The 21247-nt window shown below is 52.5% G+C and overlaps 1 protein-coding gene across 1 annotated transcript in view; it reads right to left on the minus strand.

Moving 5' to 3' along the window:
* The window catches only part of LAMA5 (laminin subunit alpha 5), an 87532-nt gene that overhangs the window by 22271 nt on the left and 44014 nt on the right, over positions 1–21247 (minus strand). Inside the window, exons 7-32 of the mRNA XM_058036006.1 lie at positions 20164–20279; positions 18819–18937; positions 17958–18048; positions 17713–17847; positions 17275–17337; positions 16011–16151; positions 15527–15664; positions 15165–15299; positions 14565–14699; positions 13078–13215; positions 12885–12937; positions 12622–12721; positions 12073–12125; positions 11561–11666; positions 10522–10621; positions 10204–10360; positions 8457–8595; positions 5573–5715; positions 5373–5479; positions 4536–4689; positions 3906–4066; positions 3297–3405; positions 2620–2717; positions 1925–2126; positions 1412–1538; positions 697–836 (exon numbers count right to left, since the gene is read on the minus strand). Coding sequence (XP_057891989.1) covers positions 697–836; positions 1412–1538; positions 1925–2126; positions 2620–2717; positions 3297–3405; positions 3906–4066; positions 4536–4689; positions 5373–5479; positions 5573–5715; positions 8457–8595; positions 10204–10360; positions 10522–10621; positions 11561–11666; positions 12073–12125; positions 12622–12721; positions 12885–12937; positions 13078–13215; positions 14565–14699; positions 15165–15299; positions 15527–15664; positions 16011–16151; positions 17275–17337; positions 17713–17847; positions 17958–18048; positions 18819–18937; positions 20164–20279 — 3160 coding nt within the window. The remainder of the gene's footprint in view (positions 1–696; positions 837–1411; positions 1539–1924; positions 2127–2619; positions 2718–3296; positions 3406–3905; positions 4067–4535; positions 4690–5372; positions 5480–5572; positions 5716–8456; positions 8596–10203; positions 10361–10521; positions 10622–11560; positions 11667–12072; positions 12126–12621; positions 12722–12884; positions 12938–13077; positions 13216–14564; positions 14700–15164; positions 15300–15526; positions 15665–16010; positions 16152–17274; positions 17338–17712; positions 17848–17957; positions 18049–18818; positions 18938–20163; positions 20280–21247) is intronic.

Raw genomic sequence — 21247 nt, forward strand, 5'->3', positions numbered from 1 at the left:
GAATGACTCCAAAGTGCAAATGCACCTTTAACCTTCCATGCCTTGCTGGGACAGAACATAACACACCAAAGGCCAGGAGCCACCTCTCCACTGAGGTCTGTCCCTCAGGGTCTACTTAACCTGAAGCTCCACACGAGGGAACAGCACAAATTCAATGGACTAAAACCAGGCAGATACGCCCAGAGCACAGCCCTGGCTGTGCCTCAGCAGGGAGGCAGTCTTTATAATCTGACATTTCTACACATGAAGGCACCAGGGTTACAATTCTGTCTTTCCATTTATCCAAATTTTGGTCAACCTTCTAGTCCTGTGGCCTGAGAATAACAAGGGCTACCTACTCTCATGATGAGGCCTGCCTGAGCAAACAATATTACACAGGTTTTAAATACTGCTAGAGCAGGAATAAGGCTTATTCTGGATTATGACAAACCATGTACGCAAAGTAACAGCTTCAATTTCCACCTGGTTTTGATATCAGAACCAGACAAGGAAGGACATTGTCCTATGCAGAAGCTGCCCCTGTAAATTCTGCCCCCAAGGGCATAATCTCCTCCACTAAGGCTGGAGACTGCAAGTTCTTGGGTAATTCAGAGATGAGTGATGGTGGGGAACATTCCTGAGGTCACACAGTGACAAAAATCCAATGCAAAGCCCTCTGCCCAGCCTGCTCTGGGAGGTTCCTGGAGAGAGGCTCACCAGCCACAGCTGCTTGCCCTCTGGCACTCGAACCACCACAGTCAGATCATTGTCAGTAACATCCAGGATGGTTTGGTCCTCAGAAACCACCAGGCTCCGACACCCGTAGCCATGAGGGCAGAAACTGGCATTGGTCTGACCTGAAAAGACAACAAATGTGTTGGTCCCACCTGTCCCCTGAGTCCTCATCCTGTGACCGTGTGCACAGGGGTCTGAGGATGAGGGAAGAGATGAGGATCTGACTCCATGTTTCAGAAGGCTGATTTATTATTTTATGATATATATTATATTAAAACTGTACTAAAAGAATAGAAGAGAGGATTTCATCAGAAGGCTAGCTCAGAATAGAAAAAGAAAAGAATGATAAAGGTTTGTGGCTCGGACAGAGTCTGGGCCCGCTGACTGTGACTGGCCATTAATTAGAAACAACCAACATGGGCCAATCACAGATGCACCTGCTGCATTCCACAGCAGCAGATAATCAATGTTTACATCTTGCTCCTGAGGCCTCTCAGCTTCTCAGGAGAAAAAATCCCAAAGAAAGGATTTTTCATAAAAGATGTCTGTGACACCCATCCCATCCTCCCACTTTGGAAGGGTAAGTCAGCCTCCCTTCATCTTTGCAATCCCTAAAGAGCCCACAGTCATCCCCTGGCATGGCAAACCCCCAGGGCTCCTGGCACCCAGCATTTCCCCAAGTCCCTGCTGCTCTCACCTTGCCAGATGCGCCCTCCATTGATGAGCACCTCCACGGGGAAGCTGGGGTGGCTGGGCTGGTACAGGTGCAGGATGAAGGCGTAGCGTCCCAGGCTCTGGATCCTGCTGCTGAACACCACTGCAGCCTGCCCCAGCACGGGAGAACGCACACACAAACCCATGTGAGACACCTGCACACACAGCTGGCATGTTCCTGAATTATTGCACAGATTTGTGCTCCTATTGCTCAGCTGCCAGGTGCTGAGAATTCAGTGAATCCAGCCCCCCGTGCCTCCACACTCTCTCCTCTCTAATGCTGCCTGGGATCCCAGAGAACCAATAAGGTTGGATAAAACCAAGACTGGTGAGTCCACAGGAATTACAGGTTCGGGGAGAAGTTTAAAGCTCAGATTAAATTCTGAAAATGCTAATTGATAAAGCATTAATCAACAGGTAAGGAAAATTTCTCCCTGCCCCAGTGGTTCAGTGTCACACACCAGCAAACCAGCTCAAGCCTTGCCTGTGCCCCTACCTGTGGGGACTGCAGGAGGATGAGCTCTGCAGAGGGGTCCATGGCTGTGGGAGGACGAGGAGCGGGCTGCACTGGCACCCCAGATGGAGCCACATGGACAGCCTGAGCCAGGGGCACCTCTGGGGGAATGGGCAGAGCCTGGGCCCCCTCCAGAATGATCGACTGAGAAAGCTTCAGGAACCTTGAGGGGACACAGGAGCTGCTGGAAAACAAGGAGTGAACAGATGTGAGTATCTCCAGAGAGAAAGAGAGGAGGGAAGCACCCCCTGTAACTCCTGGTGGATTATAACCTGTGCCTGCTGAGGGAGAGCTCACTGCCAGCACCCCTGGGGCTCTGGGATAGGGGCTCTGCAGGGAGAACAGGAGCCTGGCACAGGCCAATTCCTCTGCAAATATTTATCTGAAGCAGTGTCAAAAATTTGGATACAGCAAGGTGTATGTGAGCAAGCACAGAATGCCTGTCTGGGACTACACTTGATGTCTGCCCCAGGAGGCAAAGTGGGGCTCAGGCACAGGACCATCAGCCTGACCCCAGTCTGTGCTCACAGGACACAAGCAAGGAAGCTTCACCTCAGCTGGAGATTTCCTCATCAAAAACTTTTTAAAGTCTCTGAGCCTGAGGGAAGCAGGACAAGCAAATGTTTTTGGAAATAGTCCCATTGATGCTAAAGCCAAGGGGGACCTGAGCCCCTCACCTGTTGGATGAGAAGGTGCCATGGACACTGATGCAGTGCACCTTCGGCTCGATGAGCTCCATGGTGAACTGTGCAGCAGGGATCAGGTACACTTTGTGCTGCACAAGGGAGAGACACACCTGGTTATGTGACAGCCTGTGCCCTGGAGCCACAGCTGGCCCTGTGCCCACCAGCCAGCAGCCACCTCAGTCAGTGCATGGCAGTCACACCTCTGCTTAGTCCTTGGCACAAGCATTGCGGCATTTAGAAGCTCCACATACGGATGGGATTCTTCCACCCTTGGCTAAACTAGGAATGTCTTCAAGATAAAATAACTGCCCCACTGCTACAGAACTCTCTCTGCAGGAGCAGCTGCTTCTCCCCATCTCCTCCTCACTCCCAGCCCCATGATCTACTTCAAAACACCCCACACTCTCCACTTGGATTGGTTGTGACACAGACTAACATCCAGGATCCAGTCCAAACAGGACTAGAAAACCCAAACTAAAATCCAGTATCCAGTCCAAACAGGACTAGAAAACTCAGACTAAAATCAGAGATACAATCCAAACAGAACTAGAAAACCCAGACTAAGATCCAACCCAAACAGGACTAGAAAACCCTCCTGCAGGCTGGGTCCCAGTCCAGCCTTTCTCCCTGTGACCTGTTGACAGAGCTGCCCTCAGAGGAAGCCTCACCAGGAAGAAATCAGCCAGATCAGAGGTGAACCGAACAGTGGCCTCTGAGGTGAGTTCAAAAGTTGCCATTCGACTCTGGGAATCCACAGCAATCCCTCGACAAAGGAAACTGTAAGAGAAACACACATTTTGAAATCAGCTTTGCACAGGGTCATGACCCATTTCTTGTCCTGCCAGCTCTGTGTCCTGAGGGGACTTACACAAAGTCCCTGGAAATCTTTTGATGTTTTTTCTGGCTGCTCACAAGAGCAAAGTTTTCCAAGGACACCCCAAACATTTGTTTCCTACCACAAAGGTCGCAATCTGAAGCCAGACAGGGTTTGACCTGTCTCCAATAAACCTGCCTGGAGGCCATGCCCTAAGTCAAGGTCCCTACCAGCAATTCAGCTGCAAACAGATGCCCAAGATTATCTCCTGGCAGAGGCAGGTACATCTTCCCTGAGATGGGGACTAAAATTTGTGTCCAGCTAGAACGAGTCGGGACAGACAGAGCTTAGTGGACAACACTGGAGCTTGCTTTATTTATAAACCCGAAAAACTTCAAGTGGAGGGGAAGTTGTCCTTGCCAAGGCAGAGAACTGGACCCTTTCTGCCCCGAGGTGCCCTTACCTGTAGGCACAGGGGTAGAAGGTGAAGGTGGCCGGCTGCGTTGGCGAGTGCGGCGAGCTGATGGCGATGGCCACGCTCTGCAGGGCGTTGGTGTTGGCATATTCCACCAGCAGCACGTGCTTCCCAGGCTGGGCCACGGCCAGGGACAGCTGCACTTCCACCTGCAGCACAGAGGGAGGGCTGAGGGAGGGTGTGCAGGGTGCTACAAACCAGCCTCCTCTGCAGCTCAAAGGACAACGCACCAAATCTCATCAAAGCCTCGCAAACATTTACAGGTGAGACTCTGGGTTTGGGGGCCCTGAACTGCAGCAGGGGTGCAAAGCCTTTCTGGTGAAGGTAAAGATATGATCAAATGAAATGCAATTGAAAACAACCCAAAAAAACCACAGAAAAATGAGAGATTTAGTGACTACGAGAAAATGGTTGGGGGGGAAATGGGATGCAGTGCAAAGGACCAAAAGAGGCCAAAACTGACCTCAGAGATGCTGCAAAAGCAGGGGGAAAAACCAAGGAGGAAGACACAACTTTGAGGGGAAGATATGAGGGACATGGCATGGATACTTAAAAAAGTAAAGCCCCAGACAGGAGGGACAGGGTGGCCGGAGGGGACAAAAGAGAAGTGGCACTCACATCAGTGCCACTGCAGGTGGCCATGGGCGGGTGGGAGGGGGTGAGCTGCTCCGTGGGACACAGCCTGGGGAGCCTGTTGTCCATCCTGCACACTGCATCCACCCCTGGCACAGCAGGGAAGCCCTCCACAGACAGGTACTTGTACAAGAGGCAGCTGGAAATACACAGAAATAAATGGTGAAGTACAACAGTAACAGCATGGTTTTAAAAGTTGAGAGCACCCACACAGCCTGAGCCCAGCCAAGTTTGCAAAAGGCTTTGGTGTATCAGAAGGGCCAAGGAGCAGCTCTGGGCAGTGGGGAGCAAGGGACTGGGCATTACAGGACCAGGGAGAGCAGTAACAACAAAAAACTTCTCCCTTGGCAATGGGCTTTATGCTGGGGATCACTACTACAGTGGATGAGACAACCAGTGTCCAGAGCCCTGCCAGCCTTCTTGCCAACATGGACAGAGAGGTTCTGGGCAAGCAGAAGCACTGAGATGCTCCAAACACTACCAGACTGCTCATTGTAAATAGTCCAGCAAAACCCACTCATGGCAGCTGTTTCTGAGGACACGCTGGGAACCCAGCCCAGCAGAGAGGGGGGCTGTGGTGTCACTGGGTGAGCTGGCCCTCCAGGGTCCATGACAAAACACAGACTGGCTGTGCCATGGATGAGGAGATCTATGGGCTGGCTTTCTGGGCTGGTGCAGGTTCCACAAGCCTTATTTGCCACAGCCAAGTGCTCTATGAGCAGTTTTACTGCATCACTTAGTATGGACTATGTATAATCCTTAAGCCCAGGCCAAGAGGAGCTGAGCAAGCCCCACACAGCACAGAGATGTGCACATCCTTACTTCTGGGTGGCTTGTTCAGGGGCTGGCTGGTAGACACAAGGCTCTGTGACCTTCAGCTGCAGGATTGGTGCCTCGTAGTATGAGCTGGGCAGCAAAACCAGGTAGTCCTGGGAGGAGAGATGGGAGAGGTGTTATGCTTGGCACACATGTCCCCAGGGGGCTGCTGAAGCCCCCAGAGTGGGTGGAGCACAGGGCCTTACCAGCAGCACCCCCTGTGCTTCCACAACCAGGGACCAGGTGCTGGGGTTGAGCACGAAGGGCTCCCCGAAGCTGTTCTGGGGCACAGTGACAAAGGCTGGCTCCGTGCTGGGGGCAAAGACAATCTGCTTGGTCTGCTCTGTACCTGGAACGGGATGGGATGAGAGGCTGTGAAGGGACTGGAATGGAAAACTGGGGCTGGACATGGCAGGGAATGCTCAGGGAAGCAGCTCTGTGGTGCAGTGGGCAGTGACAGGTTCCCACTCTCTCGGTGCACCACAGTCCCACACTGTCTTGGAACAGAGACATCCACTCTCAATCTGCTCAACAGCCTAATGGGAGAAATAAATGTAAATCACTGCAATCCTCAATGCAAATCCAGAGCTCTTAGTGTGCTCTGCATCCCCAGGCTGCAAAGCACAGAGTGTTGCAAGCCAAGGAGCGTTTTGCCAGCTAGAAAAGGAAAGAACTCATCTGTGAAGAGTTAATTGTGAGACAGACAAAAAGAATTGCCCAGATACATTTTCTTCCTCAGGGAAATTCTGACCCCAGCTCCACAGGCAAGACAAGACACCTGTCTTCTGGCAAACCTTCAGGCCCCCAAGGTGTGCTCCTGCCTTTCTTCCTGCCAACCACAGACTCTGCACTCGAGATTCAGACATTATTTCAAACTGACAGAAGAGAATGGGTGCAATGCTGATCCTGCTGCTGCTGAGCAGCTCCTTGGCTCATCTGACAGTCCCACAACCTCTTCATTAATGGATGCCATCACCATACAGCACCTAAAAGCAGACTGTGTGCCTGCCCAGCAGGTTTTGAAGAGCACAGTGAGAGGGATTCACCAGGAATGGCTGCACGGCGAGTGGATGAGATGGAGGAAGTGGAGAATGTGGCACACTGACTGTCCTGCTGTGCTACATGGACATCAAGGCACAACACACAGGGCCAGAAGCTAAAGCAAGGGCTTGTGCTGCTGCTGGGATGGTCAATAACCCCTTCCCAGGGGTGGCAGCTCTGTGGCATGGCTGGCATCAGCTGAGGCTGGGACCTCACTTCTCCAGATGGGAAGCAGAGGTGAGGATTCAAGGAGTGAAGAGATTCCCCTGAACTGGCACTGGGGTAGATTTACTGACTGAAGTTTCAGATCCCTTTGAGGCAACACACAGCTCCAACTGAGATGGCTTCTGGAGGCAGAGTGTAAGAAGCCAGGCTGAAAATCCCATACTTGGAAAAGGCTTCCCCTTTTGCCAGCCACATCTTCCAGCTTCTTTCCAGGCTGCTTGTTCTTTGTCACATGAAGCCCTTTCCATCCAGACATGAGGTGGCTCAGCACTCCTGAAGCCTCCCAAGGATGCTGCTGTCCTGTTGTTGGGGCACCAGTTTGGCTGCTTGCCTTCAGCACTAGAAAAATCACATTGCTTGTGCACAAGAAGTGAAGCACTTTTTAAGGCAAATGAGCTCTGCTGCTTGGCTAGGACAGGTTAAATACTTCCTGACCTTTGGTGGGATCTCAAAACATGACCATGGCTCCTGCTCTTCTTGTTCTTTTGCTGTGTAATACGACTGGACATAAAAAAATAAGCCATTTTTCCTCTCAAAAAGAAAAAAAAAAAAAAGGCAGCAGAAAAATAATATTTTGGCATTTCAAACCTTGCATATCACATCAAAGGCAGAACCTATGCCAGCTCAAGACAGAGGAGAGAACTTCACACATTGATAAATTAGGTAGTCAGTGTTGACAGCCTTGTGCTGTGGATGTGTGGCCTGGAGGAAGAGTTTCAGCAGGACAGTGTGGCTGTGGCATCCCAAGGGGTAAAACCAGCCAGCCAACCACCCACTATGGCCTCAGGTGTGTTCTCAATGTTGTCTTGCTCAGATTGTTTCCCAGAAAACTTGCTGTCCAGATTTCTAGGCTTGTTCAGACATCTCTTGGTGGCTCTTCTCCATCAGCTCATGGTTTGATGAGAGGACACTGCACCAGAGTGCAATGCCAGTGTAAAATGTGTGTAATTCCATGGCACTTCCAAGCCTCACACCATGTGTGAAGCCAGCAGTCTGGTGTGGGAGAAGCACATAGGAAAGGCAGGACTGCCACGTCAAGGCATCTGGTAAATAAAACCACATCCAGCTGCCAAAGCCTGGAACCATTCTGCTCTTGTGGAAAGTCAGCTCAGCTTTGCCTGGGGCACTGGGGTGATCTCGTCCTGTGCTGGGAAGGTTGTATGGAATTGTACAACAGCTTTATCTCCCACCAGCCTGGCTGGTGTCAGTCCTCAGTGTGCAGCCCCAGGGCAGGGCCCACCTTGCTGCAGCTTTGGTAAATAAAGGGGGCTGCAAACTCAAATCAGCCTTTCAGCTGGGAGAGCAGGACTAATGGGTAAAGCCATATGGAAGCGTCTTCTGGAAAGGATGATGCAGGAGGCTGCCTGGGATGGGGAGGAGGTGGCGATGGCACAGGGAAGCAGAGCAGTCTGGGATCCTTACCTCTCCTTCGTGGCTGATAAGCTGTAATTGTGCCATACACAGTGGCCCCTCCTGAATTAATATACCTCAGGATGACATGGAACAGATAGAGCTCTGCCTCCTTCACGTCTACAGTGACTCTGATCTTATTCTGCAAAAAGCAAAAGAGCACACGGGGCACACATCACTGGGGGGACAGCTCCTGAGTGCCCACCCGCTCTGGGGAGGGCCTGGCCCGCCTGCCCTACCTGCCTGCCTGCCTGCCTCTGCTCCCCCTCCCTTCCAGCCCAGGCACGGCTCTGGCCGGACGCCTGACAGGGGCACGCTGGGGACGGACACACCTGGGGGCAGGAGAAGGGGCACAGGAGCAGCGTCGCAGCGTGGGACGCTCTGAGTTAGTCCAGAAGTGAAAAATGCACTTACAGTTGGCACAAACATTAAACTTTCCTTCCTCAAGGACCGAGACCCTCCCTTGCACACTGGCGGGCCCCCGGCTGACGTAGCGGAAGACGAGGCGGAAGAGGTCGGGGGAGGTCACATTGACAGTCACCACTACCTTGGGCTGGTGGGAGAGAGAAAGGGGAGAGAAGCAGAGCACACCTTCAGTTACCTCCACCACCCTCACTGCCAGCCCAAGCACAGCCCTCACTGCTCCCAAAGCAACATGCCACAGCGCGAGGAGGAGACAAGCACACGGACCCTACTGCTTATGGCACCTTGTGACACTGTCCCTTGCTCTGGGGACACCTGGGGACAGCCACCCAGGGAGCAGCCTGCCTGTAGAAGGGGGTGGGAAGGCTGTGATCACACCTGGAGGATGCTGGGGCACAGCAGGGTGGCTCACCCGTTCTGGGGCACACACAATTACACGGGAAAGGTTATGTGGAGTTGTTGCTTTTGCTGTCAGTGTGCTGCAACCAGCCACCAGGTACCAAACCCTGCCCTTGTATCTATGGGGCTCTGCCCAGCTGCCTGCAGAACAGGCTGGGAATTGAGCTGGTGCCTCATCCTCAGCAATGTGCAGTGCTAAGGACCAGCAGGGCAAATGGACCATACAACTCACAGCACATCTGCTCTCCTCCTGCTTGGGCAAGGGCCTGGCTAAGGAGATGCTCAAGTTTGACCCATTCCAAAGAGATCCTAGGCTTAAATAACCTCCTGCCCAGGGAGACTTCTATTGAGAGCTGTGCTCTCCAAAGCTCCAGTTACACACCATCTTCCCATGGAGAGCACACTGGGAGGGTTTTGATGATAACAAATTACAGGTGAGACCTGCCAGCCAAAAGCCACGTGCCAGCCCTTCTATCAAGGTCCATTTCTAGCTAAAACACCAATGCAACACTGCAGCTATGAGCTTGAGCTCCATCCTTAACCTTTAAGGCTGGGATTTTCTCAAGGGAGCCCCACTGGAGTTCATTGCTTACCTCCTATCTAAAATTCAGTGGGAAACAGCCCCTCTGTGATTTCACCTGAGCACAAAAATGTCAAGAAAACTGAAAGTACATGCACCAGAGTAAGGAGCATCTTACATGGAACAAGGCTGTCAGAGAATCACTGCCCTGTACTCCATCCCCAAACGTGCACACACTTCGCAGAGGCCATGCAGAAGAAACCACCCAGGAGAGAGAAAAAGAGTCAACAGAAGAAACAGCTTCACTTCTAGGGCTTACACAACTACAGGTTAGCATAAACCATTGTTACAGCAAACCAGCTAACAGCAAGGGCAAAGGCTGAAGGGTAACAAGAGGTCCAAGCTGAACAGGGGAGCTGAGGAGGAGATACTTATTTTTGGAAAGGGGAGGAAAGGTTATGCAGAGTTATAGGAAAGAGCAGAGTCAGTTGAAAGAGGAACAAGGAAACGGAGAGACAGTGTTTATAGACATCCCTGTAAGTAATCACCATGCTGCCACCTTTGTCTAAATAGATTAGGATGTCATGGGATTCCCAGTTTAGGATCTTTCCCCTCATCAGTCTATGCCACCCCCAGCACTACAGGAAGTATCTGCACAAACAGGCTATATATACACTGCGCTGTTTATGTTGGCCATCCTGTGACTTGGGGGGTTTCAGGAGCACTTGGGGTCAAAGATGTGTACCAAAAGCACATCAGCACTCCACTGGCCACATCCTCCCCGTGGGGAGCTGGGCTGGGCTGCAGCCAGCAGCATACCTGGATGGAGGACATCTGTGCATAGCCTCGCCAGCTGAAGCCCTCAAACTCCAAGGGGTTGTAGCCAAAGCGCACAGCCCGGCCCGACGGCGTGGTGCCTTCCTCCAGCTCGAATTTCAAGTGGTGAAGGTCAGGGAAATAATGATCCCGTGCTGGTCTGGGGAACAGAGAGGGAGCACCATCACCTGCAGGGTACCGGAGGGAGCGGCAGAGGACACTCCGCCAGACCGATGTGACAGCAGCCCGGGCGATGAGGTCCCCATGCCCGTGGCGGCAGAGGGCACCGTGGGAGGCAGAGCATGCCCGGGTGCAGCTTACTGTGTGCAGGTGGGACCCCGTGTGCCCTGCCGGCAGCGACAGGCTCCGCTCCGCGCCTCGCACGACGGCCCCAGCGCCCCGCCGACGTCGCACCGGCAGCCTGCGGGAGGAAGCGCCTGTTTACATTCCCGCCGTGCTAACGAGCTCCTGCTCGCTCATCAAAGGCACATCCCCAGCGGGCCCACAGCCTGGGGCCACTATTTTTATTCCATTGTATCCATTTTCATATCTGGCCCCGGCCCCACTTGGATGGACACTCTCCTTCCACCTCAGCGCGGAGCTATTTCCAGGCGGATGATGGAACAAGGTCTGCAAACCCTCAGGGTGGCCACGAGCTGCAGCCCTGCCGGTGTTGCATGGGATGGCTCAGAGCAGCCCACCTCCTCCTTCCCCTCTTCCCACAGACAGAGGGGAGAGCGGGATCTCCTCCTTTACCTCTTCCCATGGACACAATGGAGAGTGGGATTTCCTCCTCTAACTCTTCCCATGGACAAAGTAGAGAGTGGGATCTCCTCTTTTACCTCTTCCCATGGACAAAGTGGAGAGGGGGACCTCCTTTACCTCTTCCCATGGACACAGGGGAGAGTGGCCAACCCCACGTATCCGTGCCCACCCTCTCCCAGCAGGAGGAAGGGGCATTGCAGCAAGGATGTGACCAGTGGTTCAAACACACCAGTTTCTGGTACCCAAAGGGGTACCTCACCTGGCTGTTTGCTCCCCAGCCTGACAGACCTCTGTCCAATAGTGGAAAAGCACAACCACAGGTCTCCAGAGCCACAGTCCATGCTCTGGGCTGTGGTATAGAATCACAGAACCAAGGTTGGAAGAGACTTTTAAGATCATCCAATTCCAACCATCAACCCAGCACTACCACTGTACCCTTAAAATGCTTAACTGCATCACCCCAAAAACGATGACCCAAAACAGAAGGTGGTTATCTCTTGCCCCTTTTCTCCAAGGTCACCAACCAGTCAGTCTGTGCAGTGGGGTCAGTTCTTGTGGCCCCTCACTCACCAAACACCTCAGAGAAGGGGCTCACCTTGGCAGCCAAAGTAATTAGCATTCTCCATGTTGAAGTAGCCATCCTTGCAGGCTGAACAGAGCTTCCCACACACGTTGGCTTTGCAGAAACACTGCCCATCGCCCTGGGAGAGAAGCAGGCATGGAAACTCATTCCCCCCTGTTGCTTGTCATGGCTGAGCTGTTCCTCAGTTATTTGGGTTCTGGTCTGAGACACTGCAGAAGCAGCAGACTGAGATTCATGCTTCACAGTGCTTCCTGCGCGTGGGTGGGCCAGATAAGGGCCAGATAACTTAAATTACCCAACAATGCAGGCAAACAAAAATCCAGGCATCCTGGGACAGACACAGAAATATTTAGGTGCCTAATTTATGACAGGTCTTAATCCCACATTCTCATGTGAGCCCAGACTGTGCTGCAAGAGCTGAGAGCTCAGTGCTGGGGCCTCTCCAGCAGCTGCTGGGACAGACAGAGCTGACCACTCCCAACACAGCACACTCAGGGGAGCCTGGAAGCAGAGAACAAACCCACCTGCCGGCACTCTGTGATCCCACTGATGGTGCCCTTGGTGTCACACTTGCAGCCTGAGGAGAGGGACATGAACAAGAAAGCCAGAAGGTCAATCAGCCCCTGAGAAATAACCTGATGGGGTCAGCACCCACCACATCAGAGGACTGGCTGGGGTAAGTGGAGCCAGGAACTGCTTAAGCAGAAGGTAGCCCTGCACAAGGGCTCAAGATTCATTTTGGACAGCTACTGTTGAGGACACAGCTACCCAAGATATTTGCCTTTTCTGCATATCTGGCCATGAAAAATTAAGTGTCTGTAGGGAGGGCTGAGAATGGCGTAACTCATTGTATGAGCCCTATGCTTCATCCCAAGCAAAAAGCTCCAGGCTCCAGTCTTTCCCCTTTCCACATGAGGGCCACCCAGAGGGCTCCAGCTCTGACACATCACTCTGGGTGAAGATGGAAGGAAGGCCATCACTTCCAGTCCTCCAGTGATGGTGCTCACTGGCTTGGGTTTAGCTCCTGCACCATAGAGGGGAACTTGTGGGCTGTGCAATTGCCATTTTCTTACTCAGGCAGCCATAGGGGTTCTCTGGAGTCAGGTTCCAGTATCCAGGCTTGCATCTGTCACAAGCTGGGCCTTCCACGTATGCCCGACATGCACAGGAGCCCTGGGGAAAGGCGGGGGAGAAAAGAGCAGGTGAGAATTTGCAGTGGTTGAACGTGGGGTCTGCTGCTCTGGCTGAGCCTAAGGAAGGACTTGGTCCAAAAGGAGATAAAGTAGATCATACAGAATGACCTGCAGGGGTTGTGGTAGGTTCATTTCATACTCACCGGGGCCAGCGAGGGATCTGCAGTCTCCAACCCTGCTGGGTTACAGGAGCCCACTGGAGAAGAGGGGTAGAAGAACAGATTTACAGCGCTAGAAGTGGGGTCATTTCTCCCCTTGCCAAGCTTTTGGGGGATGCTGAATGCATTTACCACACCCAAGAGGCTGGGCTGTGGCAGAGATGAGGGAAGGGGGTACCTTGGCAGTGGGGGAAGCCGTAGGCACCGGGCTCACAGCTGTCACAGCGCAGCCCCGTCACCCCGGGCCGGCAGCTGCACTGCCCCGTGTCCTGCTCACAGGAGCCGTGCAGGGACCCCTCCCGGGAGCACTGGCACGCTGCAAGAGAGGGGAGAGAGCTGCTGCACTCAGGGCTGCCCAGCAACTGCCTCCTTTGTCTGCCTGACCTTCACCAAAATCAGGATTATAAATAAAATTCTCATTCTTTGCTTTTGGTAAAAAAACGCCCCGTCTTTTAGGAAAAACAATGGAAGTCTCAATGTTTATCACAGGCCATTCACGTACACTTATGTGTATTTCAGAGGCAGGGAAGAGTTTTGGTTGAGAAGAAGGGGTGTGATCTCATCCCCCAAAAGTCAGCTGCCAGTGACATATCAAACCCTACAAAACTCCAAACACTCCAGAGCAGCATCTGGCAATCAGGGTCTGCCCTGCGGATGCTGGGCAATGGTTCCACAGCTTCTGCAGGACCTGCTGCCCATGAATGCACAGAGATCCCACTGCCCTATCACAGGAAAGGTCAGCAAGCTGCCAGGAGCTGCCCAAGCCTTCCTTGCCCAGCCAGCACACCTCAAACCCCTGCCAAAGGAGACATTCCAGGCTGACACCCCCACACTGGCTAACAGCTAAAGACTGCTCAGGAAACCACAGACTTAAAAAAAATATAAAAATCAGGTGGTTCTTTTCTTTCCTTGCTGTGGGTCTTCTCCAGCTCTGCAATCTGGCTATGGCTTTGTGAGACCAAAAAAAAAAGTGACTACTGAAGTCCTGTGAGAGCATTTCATCTCTGCCTCCAGCCTCTTCAAAGGCATACTGCCGGCATCAGCATTTGGGAGCAGAGCTCTGCCAGCTGGCAGGGCTCAGAGTCCGCATTTAGGACTGTGCAAGAGGGTGATGATGCTCTTTTGTTGCTTCATGGAAATTGTATCACAGATTACTTTTTAATGAGCAGTAAATTCTTGCTGGGAGACATGAGAGTACATCTGGCTTCTAGTCGGGGCTGCTGACAGGGAGGGAGGTGGGGACACTCTGCTCAGAGGACTTGGGGCTGCAGGCACCAGCAGCAATAGTCCAGGAGTGATGCAGTGCCCAGGGAAATGGATGGGACCAGAGAATCATTAAGGTTGGAAAAGACCTCTCAGATCATCACCCAACTGTTCCCCCAGCAGTTCCAAACCCACCAACAAACCATGTCCTCAAGTGCCACATCTACATGATTTTTAAATCCTCCAATGATGGTGACTCCACCACTGCCCTGGGCAGCCTGTGCTAATACTTGACAACTGTTTTGGTCAAGAATTTTTTCTTTTCTTAATACCCAACCTAAACCTCCCAGGGTGCAACTTGAGCCCATCTCCTCTTGTCTGGTTACTTGGCAGAAGAGACCAACCTCAGTGTGGCTACACCCTCCCCTCAGCGTTTGCAGAGAGCAGCAAGGTGTTACTCACGTGTGCAGCTGGGGAATCCATAGAAGCCCAGGGCACACTGGCTGCAGGTGTGCCCTGCAAAGTTCCCGTGGCATCGGCACTGCCCCGCTGGGCTGCAGGTGTTGTCCACTGCACCCCGGGGATCGCAGGAGCAAGCTGCAAGAGCAGGACTCTGATCACCCCTGAGATCTGTGACCAAGCACTGCTGCTCTGAACCATCATTCAGCCCCCAGGAATCAGCCACTTCCATCAGGAAATATTAATTTCTTAATCCCTTGGCCAATGGTGCAGTATTTTCATAGCCATACCAGGAAAATGCACTGAGGGGTCTTTACAGCCCATTCGGTGCTCCCCAGCAGTTTAGGAGGCTAATGCACTAAAATCACACACACACAAAAAGGGCATGAACTGAGACACCAGGTCACAGCAGGGCTGTGATGAGGAAGTGTGACTGATAAAAACTGCTTTGTCTTCCAGGCTTTGCTATGATCCATGACCCCCAAAACAAGCCTGCCAAATTCACAGTGCAAACCACGTGGATTTGATACCGAGAAACACCAAAGTCTCGCAAGAACAGCTATGTTCTTTAGAGCAGCAGGAGCTGAAGGTGCAGGTGCTTACCATAGCAGTGGGGGTAGGAGTGGTAGCCAGGGCTGCACTGCTCACAGCGTGGCCCTGCAAACTCAGCTCTGCAGAAACAATTCCCAGCAGAGTCACAGCCTCCTGGCAGCGTCCCCACAGCACTGCAGCCACACACTGCAACACACAGAACACCCCCTGAGCTGGGAGCACGGGGCAGAGCTCATGGCAAAATGCCTTTTTCCTGGGGTTCTCAGGCAGGCATCAGGTGCTGCTCTAAGCGTTCACACCATCAGTCTCCGCCCATGGCACATAATTTCCAAAACCACTTTCCAGCCCTTCAGTCCCCTGCCAGAGGATTCTGGCTGTGTCCCCACCCAGGCCCATGAGGGACAGGTACTCACACTGGCACAGAGGATAGTTGAAGTAGCCTGGAGCACACTGGTCACACGAGTGCCCTTCAAAGCCCGTCCGGCACAGACACTGCCCTGTGTCACTGTCACAGGTGCCATCGTACTGACCAGGGCCAGAGCACTGGCAGGCTGCAAAGCAACAAGGCCATCAGTAATTCAGCAGGTTTTTTGGCTTTAGCCTTCCCAGGAAAGGAACCAGAGCATCTGGGGTAGAGGAGCAGTGGCTGGAGAAAGCATGGGGAACAGAGCTGATAGTGAGCATGCCTGGCCCATAGCGAATTCCTCCAGAGTCCCCCACAGCTTGGGAGGATGCTGGAGGGTCAGGGCTGGGTGGAAAACAGCAGCAGAAGTGCAGAAGTCATGGGAATTTATCACTTGGAAGCAGAGCTGCGGAATTCCTCCTCCCCAGCGCGGGTGGAGAACAAGGAGAAGGCCAGCAGGGCCAGCCTGGGGACACTGCCCGCTGGGTACTCACGCTGGCAGCCGGGCCCGTAGTGGCCTGGGGCACACTGGTCACAGTGTGTGCCCTGGAAGTTGGGTTTGCACACACACATCCCCACCCGGGGGTCCTTGCGACAGGCGTTGCCCTCTGTCCCTCCCGCGTAGCAGTCACAGTCTGCAAGGGGACAGCAACACACACTACACAGGGATGTCAGTCCAACTCTGTCAGCCCAGCCCCGAGGTCCCACAAGGACACAGAGGCAGCTCAAATGCTCAGGCATTTGTTTCCATACCCTTCCTATCAGATAAGAATGCTTTAACCACCCACGCCTGGCTGGGAGGGCTCAGCACCATGATGCTGTGAAGGTGCAGGGTGGGCAGCAGGGCAGCACACAGGGCAGGCAAATGCTGCTTCCACAAGCCCAGGCAGAGCTGAGTCAGGGTTGTGTGGGAATAAGCACAGCCTTGGGCTAATCAGGCAGCTTCTCTCTGGTCACTCCATGCTCAGCTGCACCCCAGACCTTCCCACTTCCAGGGCAGGGTGTGCCAGGCAGGCAGTGCCAAGGCTCTGAGCCAGCCCTGCTGTCACCAACAGCAGTGGTGTGGGGTGCTGGGCTGGGAGAGGCAAGGACAAACATCATCCAAAAAGCAGAGGGAGGGGGAGGTGAGGAAACGAGAAGGGAAGTGAGAAATTCCAGCTCAGGAAAGAAAAAACCTGTCTGGAAGATACAGACTTCAAAATATCAGAAGGAAGGAAAAGGTTATCTGGAGTGTGCTGAGGAGCATGAGACAGGGGAGGATTCGGTGGGAAAAGAGACTGAAAAAAGCACAAGGGAGTAGTTGAACTGAGAGGAGTGAGCATGAGAGAGCACAGAGGTGTGGGAAGCAGGGATGAGAGCGTGGATGAGCTCTCTAAACAACAGAGGGAGCGACACAGAGCGAGTGGCTGCCTGTGCACGACCCTTCAGAGGTGCCCACAGCAGAGCTCCCAGCTCAGCCACAGCCCCTCTGTGACTTTTGGGGGAGGTTCCTCACAGGGAGGGCAGAAGGGACATCCCCACATGGCCTGGACCCCAGGAAAAAATCACACTCACTCTAGCCTAGAGCTTCCACATCTGTAAAAAGGGGATCATGAAACTTCCTTTCCCCCAACTCAGCTGATGGTTGTACTGTCCTAAAACCACTCAGGGCTGTCCCATACAACGTATGTGCCCAGTAAGATCTAATCTTGCATTGGATGGGAGGCATAACAGAAATGACAGCATTGCCCAAGCATCAAGGAAAACTGCACTGCTTACTTATTATCTGTCCTGCAGGAAGCACTTGTTCTCCAGTACTGTTGTGAGAGAAAGCTGGAATGGCTGTGCAGAGAAAAGACACATTGGACATGTCAGCACACACACTCAGAGAAATCCTGATGGAGTATCAGAGACTTGACAGTCCCAAAGCTGAACAGGCTGAATAAAAATGTTGAACATGGAACAAAGCACAGATGTCCCACTAAACAACAAACCATGACAGCCCTTTTTAGCCTATCTTTCATAAGAAAGTGGGAGAAGAAACTCCAGCCAAATGGGAAGCTCCTGTTGACTCTGTGTTCAGAGCAGCTCAGCTCTGCTGCAGCTCCCACCCAAACCAAATGTGAAAGAAGTCCTGGTGGAACAGGAAAGCACATCCTAAGAGCCAGAACTGGAGCTGCTGGGCGTGTGTGCTGCCAGCTGTGCCCCTGCACTCACGGTAGCAGTGGGGGAAGTTGAGGTAGCCCTCGGCACAGGCGTGGCAGTGCTCCCCGGTGTAGTTGGGTTTGCAGTAGCAGCGCCCGGTCAGGTCCTCGCAGGTGCCATCGGTGAAGTCAGAGTCACAGTTACAGCCTGCAGAGAGGGACAAGTGGCACTGAGTGAGCCTCACACTGCCTGCAGCAGGAAACCTCCCTGCCCAGCCCAGCCCTGTGTCACCCAGGCCAGCAGGATGTCACACTCACGGTAGCAAACGTAAGGAGAATCGATGGGATGGTCGGGGGAGCGATAATAGCCAGGGATGCACCTCTCACAGTTAATGCCAGTGGTGTGGTGCTGAAAGACAGTGGGTTGGAGAGGCATCAGTTCCTCTGCCTGCAGGATTCACATTCATCTGCTAGATTTACTAACAGCTCCAGGTTACAGAGGAAGCAGCACACCAAAGACCCAAATCTGCTCAAAATTCCACATACACCGACTTGGGAACAAAGCGCTTCCTGCCAACTGCATCCTCCCATAAACACAGAGTGAGTTTTAGGTTCATACCTGACCTTGAGCCCGTTTCACTTCTTTCAGATGGTAAAATGTCCTGACCACTTTGTGCTCCAAGGATGGGAGCAACCTGTTTCCTTCCAGCAAGGAAGCACAGCCAGAAGTTTCATGCCAGTGCATGAATTAATCATGTCACCGTCACCTTGGGAAGGGAAGAGCTATGTTCCCACTTTCACAGAAACTGAAGATTGGCATTTTGGTGGGCAGAGAGACATCCAGGGAGATGCCAGAGCACTGTGAACCAGGCAGGGATTACACAATGTGCTGGGCAGCAACCTGTGCCTCCCAATTCTGGTGTCTCAGCAAACTAAAGCTTTAGGAAGTAGTGGTACTACAAGGGTACTAACAGTGAGAAACCCAAGTGATGTTCTCATTACTGGTGCACACTCCTTTAATCCACGGCAAAGAGACTAAATTTCCAGGCAGAGACCTAATTTAGATAACAGAGGGGCTTGGTGGAGAGGTCCAGGAGGCTGAACTCCAGGCTGACAGCAGAAACAAACACAAACATTTGCAAAAGCCTTTTCCAGAGAAGGAAAGCTCTTCAGGCCTACCTGGCAGTCAATACAAACACCTCCCCCTTCAAACTTGTCCTCACGGCTCCTGCTGGCTTTGTGTCGATCCACCTCCGGGTCGTAGTAGCAGTCGTAGGCATGGCCATTACAATTGCAGGCTGGAACACAGAGAGAAAGGAGCTAAACCACCTCAGAGGTCCTTCAGTCAGCACCTGCATCTCCAGGTGTCAGCTCTCCCTCCTGGGTTTGATGGGCTGGTTTTCCATGAGGAAAGATGCCTGAATGCATCTGGGGCATTACAGGATCTCCCAAGCTCTCTCAACTCTTTCAGTTCAAAAGCACAGAAGCAGCAATTCCTTCACAAAGTCTGGTCTGCAACCAGGAGAGTGCAGTGGGCACAAAACCACAAGTAAAATATGTGCAGGCGTGTATGGACGAGAAAGAAAAATCACCACACTGTGGGGCCTCGACTAGCCTGGTTTGGAGAGCAACATTCTTGCCTCTTTTATCCCACCCTGGATAGAGGTGAGCTGTAAAACCCAGCACCAGGTGAGGGGGCTTTAGAAACTCCCAGGATTTAAGATCCTTTGCCACCCTGTGGAGCAGCTCTGTGCCCCCAGTGCAGCAGAAATTCCGCTGTTGGCACTGACCAAAGGTTCCTCTGGACAAATAAAGATGTCCTGTATGTAAACACACCCAAACCTAATTCATCTTGCAGACAGAATTGAGCAATGAGACTCACCTGCATGAACCCTTGGACATACTGGAGGAACTGGAAGGCAAGCAGAGCCAAATTCCCACAGGGACCTCAGAGACCTCCCTGTGTGAGCCTCACCTGAGCACCAACACCTGCTGTGCAGGGTCCTCCCTGCTGTGTCACTGCCCCCAGCTCACCCAGTCCCACTCAGCATCACCCCAGCAGTGCAGAGAGCAGCTGCCCCGCAGCAGGGCACGGGGCTATGCCTGGCAGGAAGGGAGAGCCCAGCCCTGTCACCATCATATGTTCTGAAAAATCCCTTTGCCTGGACTTTTTCTCCTGAGCAGCCTCAGAGAAAAATGAAAACAATAATTATCTGATTGCTTCTCCTGTGTTTTGCTGCTTTGGAATGTGATCTGGAGACTGCTTATCCAACAGGTGGTTGTTTGATTGGTTTAATGTGAATTGCTTTTATTTAATGACCAATCACAGCCAGCTGTTTCAGGACTCTGGAAGAGAGAGTCGCGAGTTTTCATTATCATTCTTGTTAACTTTCTGTCTGTACCCTTTCTGTATTCTTTACTATAGTTTAATAAAATAATAAATTAGCCTTCTAAGAGCAGGGAGCCAGATTCCCTCATCTCTCCCCTCATCAGGGCTGCCTCAGGCTGACCCAGCCCCACTCACGCTGGCACTCGTTGGCGCTGTCGGCGGTGGCAGGCTTCCAGGGGAACTGGTTGTAGCCAGGGCAGCAGCGGTCACAGGAGCCACCACAGGTGTTGTGCTGGCAGTCACACTGCAGCCTGTGGGGACAGGAAAGGGCACAGACAAGGTTGGGGTGATGATAGGGATGTGGAGCTGCTGTGTGACCCTGCTGTGTGACCGTGTTGTGCATCGCTGTCGCTGATCTGGTCCGCGAACAAGTGGTATCCCAATATATATTCTAATCCCAACATTCTGGAAAAGAGGCTTCTAAGGCTTTTTTCCCCAACTTTTTAATTGATTTATTTGTTTTTTCTGAGCCAAACTTTGCTATTCCAGCTGCATTCTCTCCCTTTCTTCTCCTCCACCATCATTCTTTTACTTCACAGGGAGACAAGGATTAGAGAAAAATCTGCCGCTGCCTAGCCAGCTCTGCAGAGAGTAAAATGTGAAATGGTTGGAGGTGGCAGTGGTAGAAACTGAGCTGAAGCTGATTATTTGAGAGAGTGCAGCGTGGTGCAGGGACACAAAGATGTGTCCCCAGCATTGTGCAGCATGAAAGGAAAAAATGATAGCCCAGAGCTTGGAGAGGGATGGGGATATACAGGGGCTGTCTGCTCCTCCAGGCACACCTGTGCTGCAGGGAGGAGGGCATGAAATTTGAATTAAAAATTTCAGTAGAAGCTGGCCCCATAGTCCCTGTGCACTGCATTCCTGCTTTCCAGGCAGGGCTGTGCTGGGTAAAGGAATCTCGCACAGGCACCCGATGGATCTCGTCCCTGCCCCACCACCGGGGTGATTCATTAACGTCAGTGACATCAGCCCCAAAGCCTCCACTTAGCACAGGGCCATTCCCATCCAACACAAACGCTTTCTGTTGTGTTAGACTTATGGCTAATACAGCATGTTCCAGCTTTTATCTGTGCAATTACTCATTTCCCCTCAGGGCCAGTCTGCCACTCCCATCTCTCCCTCCCTCCAATGCTTTTCCATTCAAAAGCAGTGTGTTTAAAAATAAATGTAATTCTTTTAAAACGTTAGAAACAAAAGGAGCAGTCATTCAGGGTGA

This window comes from Melospiza georgiana, chromosome 17, assembly GCF_028018845.1.
Source record: "Melospiza georgiana isolate bMelGeo1 chromosome 17, bMelGeo1.pri, whole genome shotgun sequence".
Classification (NCBI taxonomy): domain Eukaryota; kingdom Metazoa; phylum Chordata; class Aves; order Passeriformes; family Passerellidae; genus Melospiza; species Melospiza georgiana.